The sequence below is a fragment of the Saccostrea cucullata genome, unplaced genomic scaffold (genome assembly GCF_032062105.1).
Source record: "Saccostrea cucullata isolate Sc308-1 unplaced genomic scaffold, CSIRO_AGI_Scuc_v1 ctg842, whole genome shotgun sequence".
NCBI classification, from domain to species: domain Eukaryota; kingdom Metazoa; phylum Mollusca; class Bivalvia; order Ostreida; family Ostreidae; genus Saccostrea; species Saccostrea cuccullata.
The window spans coordinates 227175-245448 of NW_026929376.1; the positions used below are offsets into that span (position 1 = coordinate 227175).

Genomic DNA, 18274 nt, shown 5'->3' on the forward strand with positions numbered 1-18274 from the left:
GTTATGAAAAATAAAACATTATTAAAGTTTCATTGAGATATAACTTGAAGTTTGTCACATGATCAAATCCTTCATAACACATAGCATATCCCAATGAAAATCGGAAAAAATTATAAATTATACTTGTGACAAAGAAAATATACCCAATTTTGTCTTTGTTACGAAAATGTAATATAGTGTATATACAATGTATGTACAACTTCATATGACGCCAGAGTCTTGACCTTCAAAATGTTTTGTGCGGTTTGCTAATCCAAAAAATTGACAAGCTTCATTCCAACCAGAAGGAGTTGAAACCAGAGGGGACTGCAGGTTTCTCCTTAATTGTCTGTCCGTCCGTCTGTCTAGCTGTTCAACTTGCTGTCCGTCTGCCCCCCCCGTCTGTCTTTAAGTATGTACCACTTTGTTTTTCGCTTGTTTAAAAAAAAAAAGCTTGAAGATATTAAGTTGGTTCTTTGGTATGTTAGTGTTTTTCGATGAGTAATAGATCAAGTTTGGATTTCTTGATTGATTTTGAGGGAAATGCAGCTTTTTCAAGTCAACGGAATCTACACTAAAAACATTATGCCACTGATTTATTGGGACTAGAATATAATTAAAGTGCATAAATATAGTTTTGATACTTTGTTAACGATGCTAAATTTTATTTCAATTTTTTTTTTGTCAAAGTTGCTGCAAATAGTCTTGTCATAAAACTATTAAAAGCTGTAAGAGATTTGTTTATAAAATCAAGATATTGGTACAGTGAACATTCTTTCAGAACTTGGGGTTTTAATCTCCACTGCTGTTTTTTCTGCTTGCCTTCAATCATTATTTGTTTATAAAGACGTTAAAACAAGTTATAGCCATCTTGAATGTTATATACAGCCACTTCGAGGATTTTGAAAAAAAAGTAAACGTAAAGGGATTGGTTTTAAATTGCTCCGGAATACTAGTAAAAAAAAATTGATTTATCTTTTCATCTGCAAAGCAATTTTTTTCTCGTCTAGACAGAAAGAATTCAAATTCATTTGATTTTTAATCTGCAACTTATTTTTTTGTCTAAGAATGTTAGATAAAAATGTCTATGACATAATTTTTAGTCTATCGTACTTCTTGAATTGGTGTTGTCCTCTTAGGTTTGTTTACAAATGCAATTAGCACTCATTTATTCTGGGCAGATCACGAATCTTGTAAATCTTTGTTTAATTTATTTTGAAATGGTAATATTAATAGCATATAGGTTAATAGCTAATGGATAAATAAATTGGTTGCTTTGGGAAGAAGGAATGAGGTAAAATGAGGATATTACGTGATTTAAAGATGGCGGAATTCAAAATTCAATATGGCTAGTGTCTGGGTATTAAGTGTTTTTTTCTTTTGGAATATTTTCATCCACAGTCCAGCGACCACACAAAATCACGAAGAGTGAGTATTTTTTGAGTACATATCAATACACAGAACACATTAAAAAATATATATATAGAATACTGATACAAATCAAACAATATTAACTTTACCAGGAACAATGTATATATATAACTATATAAATACAATAAAACATATACATGTTGTCGGGTTTACCAACATATCAGAACTCTGATGACTGTCAAATAGGTTCCTAATGCTGTATATACTCAGGTATACTTAAATATTTCCAATATTTCATCAGATCAAACTCAAATTAGCTTTTAAAGGACAATTTCAATTTCTCTAGAGTTTAATTGTCAAAATGGCATAATTGTTAAATCAGAGTAACCCTGCAATTTGTCCAATTTTGTGTTCAGCATAACTTTAATGATAAACGTGAGTTTTGCTTAAGAGTTTTGCAGATTCACTTCCCGAGTGTTACAATGGCAGCCCAAAAGAATGGTTACCTCACGGCATCGGTGAGTCCAGTTCAGACGTCTAACAGTCTTACACACTCTTGTACATGTACAAGAAGCTTATGGCAAATTCTTCAGATCATGCCTTGTATTCTAAATATTACTTTTAATTCAGACAGAAGATGGCGGAAACATTCACATAAACTCCGGAGGAAACAAAACTGGTGTTTATTTTGATAATGAAAACTTGTTTCGAATTATCCAAGTAAGAGCTCAAACACCCTGAATTCAATATTGAGTTAAAGAATACATAACCTGTCTTTTTGCTATATGACAGTACGTTGTATTTAGTTTAATGAAAATGTTCATCATTATATTTTGTTTTTCACATCAATATTTCTGCCTCAATTACTAGACTAAAGTATAACAGATTTAAGGGGGGGGGGGCGCAATTAACGTAAATCACAGTTTCGTTTAGAAAATGTAAACATGTATACTTGGTAGACCTCACTTTTTCTCTATAAAATCTCTAGAATCCAGGAGCTTCCGGGGGCTTCGCCCCCTGGGCCCCACCAGGGCTTTGCCCTGGACCCACTGGGGGCCTCAAGGCAGCCCCCAGACCCCTTGCCTACTTTTGGCGCCCCCTCTAACTTCAATTCCTGGATCCGCTCCTGTATAAATACCCATGTTTCTTAATGCATATCACAATCGCACCTTTCTATTTAATTCCTTTAAGATTGCCTTGAGCCTCCCACCTGTGTGGATAAACCATACTGACACTGGATACTCTGGAAGATTCGAGGGAGGAAAACATTTCAATATTCCACTAAAACTAATGGTAAGCCCCAACTCTTTAAACATCCTTAGAAGAATCCTCCTTAAACTACAGTATACTGGAAGTAATCCAACCTTTCCAATCAAACTCTTCATCATTTTTCTTATCTCACATAATACATCTAAGAAGTACCGCCATTCTTTTATGTGGCTGGCAAATCAGTGTCTGGTTTATGGAATTTTTAGTTTTTGGAGGCCAGTTTCCATAAATTAAGTCCACCTATGGCGTGTCAAACGTTGCTTTATTCGACAATCTTGTGATGTATACTAGTATTCAAAATCTTATGATGTTTATTCAAAATCTTGTGATGTATATTCAAAATCTTGTGATGTATATGAAATATCTTGTGATGTATGTTCAAAATCTTGTGATGTATGTTCTATAATCTTGTGATATATGTTCAATATCTTGTGATGTATATTCAAAATCCTGTGATGTATGTTCTATAATCTTGTGATGTATGTTCTATAATCTTGTGATGGATGTACAATATCTTGTGATGTATATGCAAAATCTTGTTATGTATGTGCAAAATCTTGTTATGTATGTTCTATAATCTTGTTAGGTATATTCGATAACCTTGTGATGTATATTCAATAAACTTGTGGTGTATGTGCAAAAGTGGCATTGTGGGTAATATGACGCAATATAGTGTTCTGGTAAAGTAAGGACAGTTTTCATTGGTTGGATATAACGAAAGTAGCGCGGGGGTGATGCATATGTAGATCAACTGGACTTAATTGATACAAAGAAAAGAGACATAAGATATGGATTATGTATGCAGATATATTGAGGAAGATTTAAATGTAATTAATGGAGTGAAGTCCTGAAATCATCGACTCTTTTTTTCACAGCGTTCTGGTCTAGGTCTACTTTCACTTTTTAGACCCATGAAAAAAGTTCTTACAAAGGTAATCTAAACTAGAGCCGAGCTCGTTGCAAAGCAACGAGTAGGTCTTCCGTCGGAGCTGCGGACAAGGAGAAATGACCTTGGGTCAAGGTCATGCCACATTCTACTGTTAAAACAATCTTTTAAGGGTAGATGTCATCTTATTTATGTTTTACTATTAAAAAAGATAGTAAAGGAATGTTTGCGACCTTGACCTTGTTAAAATCACCTTACGTCACACCATGACACACGCTGGTGATAAGCAAAGCCATTTGTGTGCTACCGTATTGACGAATTCTTAAGCTATATTTTTTTCGATAGGCTTTGTCACAGCTAATACGTGTATGCATGTGTAAATCTAGGTATGAAAGTGTTATCCTTTCTTTATCAAAAGTCATGGTCAATTTTAAGCAATGTTTAAAGCCGGTTAAGCTTCAAGGTCAAAGTTCATTACATGCTAGTATTTGAAATGATTTTATCATAGGTCACATACATTTGATTTTTATGTAATACGAAAACCCTATCTCTTCTCATTCAAAAGTTATGATCAAGATTAAAATTGTGAAAAGTAAGTCAAGCCTCAAGGTCACGTTGTCAAAATCAGCGTATAGGTATTTAAAAAAATGTTGTTACGGGTAATACACAGTGATAAAAATAAAAGCCCTAATCGATCTCTTTTCTCTCAAAGGGTATAACTATGGTTAATGTTTTTGAAAAGTGGGTCAAACTTCAAGGTCAAAGGGTCAAAAATCATAATGAATTTTCAAAGGCGTTGACACAGGTATTACATGTACATGTTTATAAAATGAAAGTTTTCAATAGTTATGGTCAATTTAAAGTATTGTTATTTTTTAAGTAGGTCAAACTCCAAGATCAAGGTCACGGGGTTAAAAATCACAGTATATTTGAAAATTACATGTCACAAATAATGCACATTTGAAATATGAAAGTCCTATTTCAACTCATTCAATAGTTATTATCAAGTTTAAAGTTCTCGTGACAGATAGACACTGTCAGACTGGTTGACAAATAAGGTTTAATGTGTCCTAATAAAAATAAATACATGTTATTTAAACATGATGAATTGAGAAATACGAAGAATAAAAAACTAGAAAATATTAGAAAAATATTGCACTGAAGCTATATTCAAATTCGTGTTTTTCAACTGCTTGAATCTAAAAATATTATTTACCGTGTGTCTCTAACACATTTCTTAAACTTTTCTACAGTTAAACATTCCTTACAACCGTTTTTAATTGTCCTTCTGAGCCCGAACTTGAGATAATATGGATGGCACTGTAGCTCTCTGGTGATCCATCTCGATTTTTTTAGAACAGCTAGCGAGCTACAGATCTGCAGCATGACAATTGTCATAAAGTTAACTTTATAAATTCATTTGATATGTAACAGAATTGAATTTTATGAAAAGAATTATTTCTAATGCTTATTTTTAACATATGCTAAAATTATTTACCTATCAAGTTAAAATAAGACAGTAAAAAGGACATTGATACTCAGTATTTATCTGAGGAGTTAGTGTCAATCCTCAACCTCAAAGAGCGTTCGACTTGTATGATAATTGCGTATGTGTGATGAAACTGCCGCGAACTATCCCGGTCGTGAACATTAGATGTACTGGACATTCCGTCTTTTTGAAAATATTGTTCTACTCTGGACTATTCCGAGTTACCTAAACGTTTGTATGTATGTCCATGTGTGAGCGTTTCAACCAGTCTTTGTTTTATGTGACTTGACTTGATTTATTTTTCAAAATACAAACTTTAACGTTTTATTGCTTGACTTTCGTTTTATAAATCACTTGTGTTACTGTCACCAATTATATTCTATTAACTTTGTTTATTGTAAGAAATGCAATGCAAAATTCAGGATATCAAATGCAGCGAAAACTGATAACCCCCCCCCCCAAAAAAAAAAAAAAAAAAAAAAAAAAACTAGTACATATAGTACATGTACACACTTCGATGCTCGATTGTACACTCTAGAAATTAAAAAGTTTATGAATAAAAAAGTTTAGTTAGGCATACTCATCTTTGCCGACCTTTTCTTAAATTTATTTGACAACCTGCGAATTAACAATATCGTGTATGATTTTTTGGTTAATATTATAAAAGGTTATGGAGTAATCATTGATTTCATCACAAGCCCTGGCCTGCCATTCTCGACTCTGAAGGAAAGCATTGTATCAATTCAGGGGGGTTACATATCGCAGTGAGAGGAAATTTAATAATTTAATCTCTTTTAGTCCTATAAACACGAAAGAAAGGCTTGGAATATTTGTATGAAATTACAGGAAGAAATTTTGCATTTGTTAGAAGAATTTCTAATTTCGTATTCTTAAAGCTCATGTTTGGTGCTCTTCTGTGTAAAACAGCATGTAGTTTAGTTAATATTATGTACATGCACATAAAATCGTGTCATTGTGATATTTTAGCTTTTTATTTGAGGAAATCAAAGAAATTTATGAGCATATCATGCGGAAAAATACAATGATAAGTTATGTAGCAAATTATGCAAAACTCAAAGTTACTTAATTTTATTTTCGATTTTCATGAGAATTGAAAACGTCACTTCCACTTTCAATTTACTGTGTGCATTCTTCATGTTTAATTGTAATTGCTACTTTTAACAACATCGCAATTTTTTCTGAAATAAAGTAAGCAACAATTAGAATAACTTGATATAGGCCCGTATACATATAACGATTGCAATTACTTCAAAGTTGAGAGGGAGACGACGGCGCCTAAAAAATGTGTACCTTTCCAATAATATAGAATCATCCGTTCAAATTAAAAACAATTAAGTAGTGATATCCCCGATTCTTTAAATAACGAAACTATAATGGACTTCACAAGGGTAAAATTCAACATTAATTTACGTACATGTGCAATTACAATCTCTATCAAAATTGGCAGAGTTATCGATAGGTCATCCTGCGTCACCTTTCAGTGTAACCAATGGACTCGTCCAGAGAAATCATCTGTACCTGAGCAAAATCGCAGCGCCTTTTATTCATTCGTCAAAGAATAGAATCAGACATTTTATCTTTTAATACTCGTACATGTTCAAGAAAACCTTTATATTTGTGTCTAGAAATATTCTTACGATTTACGCAATTAACAAAATCTTGATTTTAAACTGAGTATATCGATGACTAGCATCGTTTTAGATAACTCTTGGACTCGCGTAAAAATAAAGAGCGGTAATGTTGACCTCCGGAATTTATATAGGTCAATGCATGTGCGATCGATAAACAGGTTGCACAACTGTAAACAAAGCAGTCATGGTCCGAGGAAAATTCACGATGCCTGAATAAAATGACAGTGAATTATTTTAAGCTTATTTTTTCTTTTATTTATAAATAATGCAACATTGAGTATCAATCGAATGAGAGATGATAAGTATTTTTCCTATCTCCCGTCTTGTAATTCAAACTTAATACAAGGAGAAAGTTGTCTCTGAATAATCTGTATGACATCCAGCTAGAGAATACGTTAAAAACTTTATTTTAACAAAGTTTAACATTCAGTTTAGTTAACTATATATTTTTAGCCAGTTTATTTCAGCTATACGTGTTATACGCGTACGCATAAAGAATTCTTCACTTGCCGTATAAAACTAATCAGTTACCTGTACATAACGTTTGCTGCTCATTCAATAACACAAGATTCGAACAAAATAACGTTTTCATGAGATCAGTAAGATGTTAAAGAACCCATTTCAAATCGATAACCATATCGAAATATTTACCGTTTTTGAGTTATAAAGCAAAAACTTTCGAGCGCCCTTGACCCCTAATTTGAGGGGCCAGCCCCTTTTTAATAATGTCAAATAATAGATCTTAAAATTATGCACAATATTTGTGAAATATGTCTTAACAAATTATTTTTAGTTTAAAAGATATACGAGGAAATATATGTAAAATTTGGCGCTTTTGGGCATTCTCATTTTTGACCCCTACCTAGCACCGTTTGGAGCGCAGAAATCGAAAAAGAAAAACCGATAGGCACAACTTCAATTCTTCTAGTATTTAAATGCAGTAGACATTCTGCTCCAGCTTTTGTCGTTTCTGAGCCTTTGTCTGGAAACGAACAGTACCAAATTTTCACTTAAAGGGAAATAACTCGAAAGCGGAAGGGATTTTTTAAAATGTATGAAAACATTTAATTGAGTTTTGTAATGTCCAAAAACTCTGAAAATTTGAACGAAATCCGTTCAGAAATGAGCGAGTTACGAGGTCTCAAAGTTGGCGTCTAGGAAAAAAAAAAGAATAATAGGGAATAATCTTAACCATCAGAATCAGTAGAAGGTCTTCCGCCTGAGCGAAAGACCTTAATAAATCAATTATTGCATATACATGTACATGTACATCACAAGATTTATAGAACATACATCACAAGATTATAGAACATACATCTCAAGATTTTGCATATACATCTCAAGATTTTGAACATACATCACAAGATTATCGAATATACATCACGAGATTTTGCATATACATCACAGGATTTTGAATATACATCACAAAATGTTGTATATACATCACAAGGTTATCGAATAAAGCAACGTTTTAGACGCCATATCCAACAATTATATGTTTTTATTGAATATTTTTCTAGTCTCTTTTGATCCCAAATTGATTTGTAGATTTTTTGCTTCTTATTATTAACTTGAGTAAATGACAAGTTTAACTGTCAATGCTGCTGTAATTTTTGTATTCCTCCATTAAAAAGCTTTGCTTTATAAGGTCTGGGCTTCGTTTTTCTTTAAAATAACAATGGGCTATACATGTACATAAGGAGAAAAAACATTTTACAGGTACCTGGATCCGGAAATCTAACTTTTGAGATTGTTGCTGGATCACTTCCACCTGGAGTTTTCCTTGATTCAGCAAATCGCCGGATATCCGGTATTGTACCAGATCAAGATGCTGAGTACATCTTCACTGTAAGAGCCAAAACCGAATACGGAAAGTTTGCAGATGCCGTTTTCCGATTTGATTCTTACGGTAAAGCCTCGAAATCTATATATTAAAGCATAAAACTTGTGATGCAATTATGGAATGTTTTGGTGGATTTTTTTCGATTTTTTTTTTAAGAATCTGATCAATGTCAAGAAGAGCCATGCCACAATAATGGTGTATGTAACGATACACGTGAGGGAATAGGCTACACGTGCATCTGTAATGGGCACTATGGAGGACTTCAATGTGATACAGGTAATAATGTTCTATCTCTTACCATCTTTAATTTATATCCGCTGAAAAAGTCTAACAAGAGGTTAATACCCTACATGCATTTCTACGCGTCTAATATATCAAACATTTTAAAATTTATTATATGATACCAAATAAGTATTTTAACCCTTTCATATTAGTAACTGAGAATATCAAATGGAACACTACATATCAAGAGTTTGTATTGATTATAACATAATTTCGATGATTTTACCTAGATTGTAGATTAAACAGTTTAGAAGTTAGAAACAAAAATGTCATACCGGATGCTCAACTGTCAGCATACTTATCACGTAACCAATCTCTGGCCTCGGAGGCGAGGTTTGATAGCAATGCTTCAATGGGCTGGTGTGGGGAAAACGCAAACTCATGGATACAAGTAGATTTGGGTATGATATCAATTTGAATATGTTTACAAACTAAATCCATGATTTCAAGGTGTGATGAAAAAAAATAGTTATAGTACTATACGTATTACAGGTGATGAAGGGAGAATATTTGCTGTGACCACTAAGTCTAGGGATAGTAACCGATTCATGAAATCTTTCTCACTGTCTTGCAGCACTGATGGTACAAGATTCTCAGACGTCCTGGATACTAACAATACAATAGCTCACGTAGGTTTATATATAGTATATAATATTTCGAAAGGGCACATGCCACTCAGATACTTTCTTATTGTTATGTAACGTTCTATAGATTAGCAAACGTACTTCAACTTCAGTACGATGTTGGCAAACATATATTTCTAAAGGTTTATTTACCTGTCGATCACATGGTGATGAAATTTAAAAATGATGTCGCATATATACCGAATGTAGTTATTGAAAAACATTCAAAGGCCATACCAATTTCTAATATAGTTCGTCGGATTCGCCGCTTCTATTTTCAACAAATCGAAATTATAATATTATAAAAATAAAATCCGCGCGCGCGTCCAAAAATATCCGAATATATTTTTTTTTCTCGACTTTTTTTTGGTATCTGACAGAAGCGCGGGGTTTCGTTAGTTTGTTTGTACTTTGTAGCAGTCTGTGAAGTTTTGCAAGACGCCCGTGTAACTGCTCGTATGTACCTGGGGTGAGCAATTAGCATAGGGGCTATCATTTTTGGGGGTCAGGCTAGTTGTTTTCTGCAAGGAGGTAACCCGTCGGGCTAGTAAAAAACATAACTACACACGCAATACATGACAAGCACAATCAGTATTTTCACTCGTTTTTTGCTATAAAATTTCCAAGCAGTTAAAATTTTCCAGACAACATGCTCCTACTGTCAATAAATCTCCAGAATCTTATCTGTTTTGCACTTCTAGCTTACTTCCAAAAACGATCGTTTTTCCTAATCCGAATTTCCTCTATTCTTCCATTCATGGTAAATACATGCAGATATCTCATTAAATTATTTACGATCACCCAATCAACTGAAAGATAAGGTTTTTGTGACTCACATGAAACATATTTCCAGTGTATTTAATGATATAAGATGAAATCAAAATGAGCTAATAGTGCAATGATCAGAAAAATGGAAGATAATTTATTTAAATTAATTTTAATTTTCTTTCATAATAATTTATGCATGATTAATATTGAGAACTTTTAACTGTAATTTTAAAAAGAATGACCTCAGTACCCTGACTTTTTCAGCAATTAATTTTTTCTCAACATTACATGTAGTATTTATTTTAATTTTTGCCCCTCTATGTGGGCTAGTAACTTTACTTGGGGCTGGTAACTTGAAAGCTGCCACTAGCCCGTGGGAAAGTACTTGATTTTTGTTCAATTGCATACCCCTGTGTACTGTAGTTATAAACACTGGGTACAAAGTAGTTCCGTACATAGCAAAAGAAATGGAATCAGAGGAGATGTTTGACAAAAAAGAGAAGAACTTAGAAATTTTTGCCACTAATATTAATTATATTCGCTCGCCTCATGATTTTGAAACCTGAAATAAAAAATAATATTTGTAAAATATTTTCGCTCGCTCGCCTCACTTTTTATTTTTGAAAATCCGAAGAACTATATTACAAACTGGTGTGGCCAAATATAAATATTATACTGTCCAAGATATGGCAATGTGTCACAATTTATCATGGTATATGTCAAACTATTTTGTTTATAATAGGAGAAGCAAATGATAGCAGAGGGCATGAAGGGGGAAAGAATATAAACTATTGATACTGATTCTTTCTATATCAGGTATTTTCCAGTGGTATTGGGGCTTTAACCCAGCCCCTTCCTGATCCTGTCACGTGTCGGTTTGTGAGACTCCATCCCAAGTCCTACAAAGGTCATCCCTGTCTTAAGTTTGAACTTCATGGCTGTGTTCCTTAAAGTGAGCTAGTGAGCTGCATGTGACTCAATCATTTATCAAATAAAACTTAACAAAATTGTGCATTGAATACTGTATATTATTCTTTCAGAATTATTGCGTACAAGTAAAGGTTGTTTGTTGGCAATTAGGGCTTTATTCATGAACCACTATGGTTTTTTTAGCTCACCTGAGCCGAAGGCTCAAGTGAGCTTTTCTGATCACATTTTGTCCGGCGTCCGTCTGTCCGTCTGTCTGTCTGTCTGTAAACTTTTCACATTTTCTACTTCTTCTCAAAAACCGCTGGGCCAATTTCAACCAAACTTGCCACAAAGCATCCTTGGGTGAAGGGAATTCAAGTTTGTTCAAACGAAGGGCCAAGCCCTCATTCAAGGGGAGATAATTGGGAATTAATAAAAATTTGGTGGCATATTTTAAAAATCTTCTTCTCAAGAACCACTGTGCCAGGAAAGATGAAACTTATGGGGAAACATCCTCAGGTAGTGTAGTTTCAAGTTTGTTCAAATCATGACCCCCGGGGGTAGGGCGGGGCCAAAATGGCCGACCAAAGTTTAACATAGAAATATATAGGAAAATTCTTTAAAAATCTTCTTCTCAAGAATGACAAAGCCATAATTCATCATATTTATATGGGAGCATGCTCAGGTAGTGTAGATTCAAATTTGTTCAAATCATGACCCCCGGGGTAGGGCGGGGCCAAAATGGCCAACCAAAGTTTTACATAGAAATATATAGGAAAATTCTTCAAAAATCTTCTTCCCAAGAATGACAAAGCCATAATTCATCATATTTATATGGAAGCATGCTCAAGTAGTGTAGATTCAAGTTTGTTCAAATCATGACCCCCGGGGGTAGGGCGGGGCCAAAATGGCCGACCAAAGTTTTACATAGAAATATATAGGAAAATTCTTTAAAAATCTTCTTCTCAAGAATGACAAAGCCATAATTCATCATATTTATATGGGAGCATGTTCAGGTAGTGTAGATTCAAGTTTGTACAAATCATGACCCCCAGGGGTAAGGCGGGGCCAAAATGGCCAACCAAAGTTTTACATAGAAATATATAGGAATTTTTTTTAAAAAGCTTTTTCTCAAGAATGACAAAGCCATAATTCATCATATTTATATGGAAGCATGTTCAGGTAGTGTAGATTCAAGTTTCTTCAAATCATGACCCCCGGGGGTAATGCGGGGCCAAAATGGCCAACCAAAGTTTTACATAGAAATATATAGGAAAATTCTTTAAAAATCTTCTTCTCAAGAATGACAAAACCATAATTCATCATATATATATGGAAGCATGCTCAGGTAGTGTAGTTTCAAGTTTGTTCAAATCATGACCCCCTGGGGTAGAGCGGGGCCAAAATGGCCAACCAAAGTTTTACATAGAAATATATAGGAAAATTCTTTAAAAATCTTCTTCTCAAGAATGACAAAGCCATAATTCATCATATTTATATGGAAGTATGCTCAGGTAGTGTAGATTCAAGTTTGTTCAAATCATGACCCCCGGGGGTAGGGCGGACCAAAATGGCCGACCAAAGTTTTACATAGAAATATATAAGAAAATTCTTTAAACATCTTCTTCTCAAGAATGACAAAGCCATAATTCATCATATTTATATGGAAGCATGCTCAAGTAGTGTAGATTCAAATTTGTTCAAATCATGACCCCCAGGGGTAGGGCGGGGCCAAAATGGCCGACCAAAGTTTTACAAGATATATATAGGAAAATTCTTTAAAAATCATTTTCTAAAAAATAGCAAATCCATGATTGGTCATGGGACTACTTTTGGATTTAAACTTTACAATAAAAAGCCATTTTCTACTTTTTCCTACCTTTAGTGCTCAGGTGAGCGATGTGGCCCATGGGCCTCTTGTCTTTTGTTGTTTTAACGTCCCTCTCGAAAATTTTCACTCAATGGAGATGCAACCACTTGCAGGTGGAAAACCGAAAGTATTGTCCTATACTTGGCACTCATGACCATTGAACAGTGAGGGATCTTTTTCGTACCAATGCCTACTTCGACACGGGTTCTCGGTTTAAACTGTCTCATCCAAAGGACTGGTCTCCACGTCCCACAGTGGGATCAACCCGTGACGTAAGGACCAACTCTTTATTTCTCGACTCTAGAGCAGACGCTCTAACCACTGCGCCATGAACCACAATGGTCCTGATTATTTCTATTATAGCCAAGACTCTTCCTTTGCCAAAAACTTACACTGTGTTGCATACTTAACCCCCAGGAAAGATTTGAAAACTTGTATATTTCAAACATGTATGTCAACAAGATGTGAGTGAGCGGTCAACACGTTAGCCCAAAACCTAGATTCTCTACTTATCTTTGAATTCAAATGGCATTAGAAAATCAGGGGAAAGAAAACGTCATTTGTCACCGAAAATCTCATTATGAAATATTCCGTCTTGAATTCTAAGCGTACAATGGCTTCATGATTTAACTAACTCATATTTATTCGGTGTCATGGTATAGAAAATCTGAAATGTTGAATTAATTTGTCTTCTACTAAAGAACAAGTATTGTTACTTTTCTCCTTCACAATCGACATTCTATGATTAAAAATGGCAACAAACTGGACAACAAACATCCGGTTCTGTCAATTTTAAAACCTTGTCTCTATTTTTCCCTTTTACCCAGTGCAATGCCTACTCCAGTTAAAACAGATTCCATGCCATCTTTTACATAATTTTTATTTACTTAATGTTTCATCAATTATTAGTTTTTTTTCTTAATAAAGAATCAAATTTAAAAACAAATAATCAGAAAACATTATGATTCCAATAACACGGTATACTAGTATTTTTCATATTAATGTTTGCTTTTTGTTTTTAAGAAGATTTTTCTTTCTTCGAAGAGCCTAGTTTAGTAGCAAGAGCAATATCTTGTAGAAGAGAATCCAACCCATAACCCAGCACAGAGGCCGACTTCATGTTGTAAGCCTTAAACGACGGGTGGATAGACACTACGATTGGTCGCCCTTTCAATCCATCCATGTAGGATTTCTTAGACTTGGTGTGTACATATTTCTTATGAGAGGGAAGAAATGTTGACTTCAGAGGCAATCTTTTAGCAAAGTTTTTCCAGTACGATTTTACCTTTCTTTTTCTTGGATATCTTGCTTTAAATTTTCGTTTTTTATTTATTGGATAACCGTGAAGCATCCACCTGTATCCCGAACTTTTCCCAAGGTCGTAATGGTGTCGTAGTGGTCGATAATGATGCCTCTTAGTTTGATGTTGATATTTGTGATAACGATGCCTCGTAGTTTTATGTTGATATTTGCGATAACGATGCCTCTTAGTTTTATGTTGGTATTTGCGATAACGATGCCTCGTAGTTTTATGTTGATATTTACGATGGAACTTTGTGGGAACTACTTTTTTCAGCGGATACTTTCGTCTATGAGAGTAATTTTTACCTTCCTGTTTTCTTCTTTTCGGGTAAGGCTTCTTTGTTATGGGTTGAATGATGTTATCATTGTTTTCAGATTTCAGCGATTTTACGGACTTGAAGGATTTAAAATGTCTCATCTTCTTTCTACCAGAATGAAGTTTTCGGCCAAAGTGAGAAACCCTGGCCGATCTGTAGCGCATTTTTGTAGCATCACTCAAGATAACTAAAACATGAAAAAATATATACCGGTAACCTCAGAAGCAAAACTTTTGTATTTATGAACTTTGATTTTTCTAAAACGAAACGATCCTTTATATGCCTAAATCTAAATTAAATACCACAATAATTAAAAAAAGAGATAATTACAAATGTTAAAAAGACACTAGTTGGTCTGTTAAGGAAATGAACAAATACCTGCTAAACTCAAGAGAAGAAATATCCCAAGGATATACTTGGGCATTTCTACTGGCTTTTTCGAGCACCTGCTCTTCCCAAATGTAGACCTTATGTAGCACAACTATGTACGGTCTCTACAAAAGTGGCTAGTAAACTTATCATATTCATAGGATTACGCACCAGATGTCCATTATCTGGAGATGTAGAAGACTTCCCTTTTCGTGTTAAACCATTTTTCTACATCGTTAATTTGGTTCAATCTTTCATCAAATAGTGTTAAGAATAAAAAATCCGTTATGTTTACCTCATATATACCTTTGAATAACCATGTATAGGAGTTATCAAAAACGGAAATTGTGTAATATGTATCTTATTCTAGCGAATCCTAACCCGTTGTAGTACTTCTATTTTAGTTGTCCTCATTGATTTTTTTTAAAAAATATGAATAACGTAACAGAATATGCTTTTGTTTTTAGTGAACATTTTGAGAGTAATGAAAATACATCTATATTGTTGTTTCATAGTTTTTTTCTTCATCTTAACATTTGAAAAATATTTTATGCAACAAACCATCTGTAGGTGGAGCTTGTGTGGTAGCTGCAGAACTGTAGCTCTCCGAAAAAAAAAATATTGACTGTCAATTTATATTTTCGGAGAGCTACAGTTCTGCAGCTACTTGTGTGGATGACCAGAGAGCAACATATCCGTTCTTTGAAAAAAAAGTTAATTTTTGTAAATTGAGAAAAGAAAAGCTTTCGAGTTAGATCTCTGGAATCATATACATGTTTTCATCTTGGAATGATTCTAAACAGGTGTTCAAAAAACATCATTTATTACTAAATCTAGATATATTATAGCAAAACAGAGATATGACGGATAGAAGCATCTAGCAACATTACAGTAACTGGACTCTTGTGCTGTGCTTCCATATCTGTTCACTCTTTTTTTTTTTTAATTAAAATAAATTTTCTACAAATGAAACATATGGAGATAACGAACCGTAGATCAAAAGTTCATAAAACAATATAAAATAGGAGCAGAGCAAACACGGACCTCCAAAACATCAGAGGTGAGATCAGGTGCCATGGAGGAGTGAGTATCCCTTGCCGACCGGTCACACCCGCCGTGTGCTCCTTGTCATGATGGGGAAATAAAGGGATAATCCGTCGTCAATTCAGGGTATGAATAATGGACGAACAATAAGTATGAAAAACGTCAGTCAGTATTTGACTCAATGATAAATTGTATTTGCTGACAAGGTCATTGTATCAAGAACTTACGAAATGATGGCTTTAAACGAGACTGATGCAGTTCTTGTTTCATCAACTTGTTTGTCTATAATTTACCTCCTTTTAGAAATTGTACATATATAGAGCATGCTCTTGCGTAACGAATCAACTGAGATATATAAACTCGAATGCAGGTAATGAAGGTATGTATACTGCTAAATAAGTAAGGGAAGTTGACGGTAGAAAAGTTAAATTCATCACGTTTATCATTGACCTTGGTTGTTTGATTATCGTTAACGTCCTTTTCAAGTAAAATATCCAAATATGAAACAGACGTGTCAGATACTGTGGTATCTTTTATCTCAAGCTCACCAGGATAATCGACATAAGAATGGAATTATTACCATTGTTTATTGACAATACGTCGTCGATATATCTAAATGCCGAGTTAAAGGCCACAGCAAGTGTTTTCTTCTTTTCACGCATAGGATTTTGCATGAATTCTACTTCATATGAATACAAAATAGGTCTGCTAATAACGGCTGGGCGCAATTGGTATCCATGCATTGGATTTCCAACAGATCGTTGGAAGACTTGGTCTCCAAAAAGGCATAGATACTTGTATTATCAATCAGAAACTCTAGCATCTTTTTAATGTCAACTTCAGAATACTTTTATGTACAATCAGAATGTTTTTTAACAAAATAATTTTGCAATGGACCTATTACAAGGTAAGTATGAAGAAGTCCAAGGTAATTTACGAGTTCCATACTTATTGAAAGAGTAGTTGTCAATGATATCAAAGAGCCTTGACTTTAAGTTATCGCGGTGAATGGTTGTGTATAAAGTGAAAAGTCGTAAGTTTTTAAGCTGTTGATTTTAGTAAAATATTGTGATTTCAAATTGTCTAAAAGTTCCTTGGAATTCTTATGTATTCACTTCTGCTTTACACCTCTTCTAGAATATATTTTTGCACAGTACTGTTGACTTCTTCACTACTGTTAATATCTTAGTGAGGAGTACAGAAAGAGGCTTAGCTGAACATTTACTGGAACCCGCTATGTATCTTTGTTTGTAAGGATTCTTATGAAGTTTCGGAATCCAATATATAGTAGTAAAAAAACTGTTCAAATTCCTTTTGGTTCTTTGGGATATTAAAATATTCAAAACTGACATATAATTTGGAAGATTTTCTTCCTTAAAAAGGGAACTATGGGTATAAGTTGGATTACCACTTGTATAATTAAATCCTTGCAAGTTCTTCTAAAATACAATTTATATAATGAGCTTTACAAACATAGCCAATGTTATTACCTGCTTTGTCAGCAGGCACTAGTACGTACTGATCATGTAATCTATCTAATTCTTTTGTCACTTCTGGATTATTGGATACAAAAGGATAGATGATTTTCATATTGCCCCTCAATCTGTTAATACGTGATTTTAATATGGATCTTTTTCATATCTGGCGTAATCTTCAACAGTATCCATAATATTTATGAAATTCCGACGAAACTTTTTTTAATTTTATTTTCAATTCTTTAATGTTCATTTTGTATAGAGTTATAATTTCTTTTGCATATTGTATATAACAAGCTTCTATGGTTTTAGAAATATAATTCAGTTTAAACTTTTCAATTGTTGCATTCAAACAAAACTCGTTTGATGGGGTTTTCAGCTTTTTTGGTTTTAACATGTTTTGTATGTCATGTTTATGGAGGAGAAATATATGACGCTTATTTTTGTTTAATTTAGGAACGTACAAATGTAGTTTATTGCTCGATCGTTATTCGAATAATCTATCATTAATTCAAATGCTGATGGACTTCTTCATACAAGTTAAGCCATTATTTACATACTGAATTTTTACTGATTTTCCCCCTTTTCCCCTCGACCACGACAAGGAGCACACTGCTGATGTGACTGGTCGACAGGACAGGCATACACCTCCATGGCACCTAATCCCACTTCTTTTATGTCTGCTCTGCACCTCATTTGTATTGTTTCATGGACTTGTGAGCTTAAATACTGTTCGTTATCTCCATATTTAATACAATAGGATTGAGAGGGAATTGAATAAATGCCAATTTAAGTATAAGATGTAAATATTTAGATTCACTAATTT

At 33.9% G+C, this 18274-nt stretch overlaps 1 protein-coding gene across 1 annotated transcript; it reads left to right on the plus strand.

Moving 5' to 3' along the window:
• Positions 1-1214: 1214 nt before the first annotated feature.
• LOC134280647 (uncharacterized) lies at positions 1215-11181 on the plus strand. Its single transcript, XM_062763089.1, has 9 exons — positions 1215-1407; positions 1802-1868; positions 1981-2070; positions 2542-2643; positions 8366-8555; positions 8646-8765; positions 9002-9172; positions 9264-9400; positions 10979-11181. Exons 1-9 carry the CDS (start codon positions 1325-1327, stop codon positions 11111-11113), a joined length of 1095 nt encoding a protein of 364 aa, XP_062619073.1. The 5' UTR covers positions 1215-1324; the 3' UTR covers positions 11114-11181.
• Positions 11182-18274: the final 7093 nt, after the last annotated feature.

Excerpts from the sequence above, each read along its gene's own strand:
- LOC134280647 (XM_062763089.1), top strand. The coding sequence starts at position 1,325 with ATGGCTAGTGTCTGGGTATTAAGTGTTTTTTTCTTTTGGAATATTTTC. Across the intron at positions 1,408-1,801 it reads ACCACACAAAATCACGAAGA|AGTTTTGCAGATTCACTTCC; the intron begins GTGAGTATTTTT and ends GTTTTGCTTAAG. Across the intron at positions 1,869-1,980 it reads ATGGTTACCTCACGGCATCG|ACAGAAGATGGCGGAAACAT; the intron begins GTGAGTCCAGTT and ends CTTTTAATTCAG.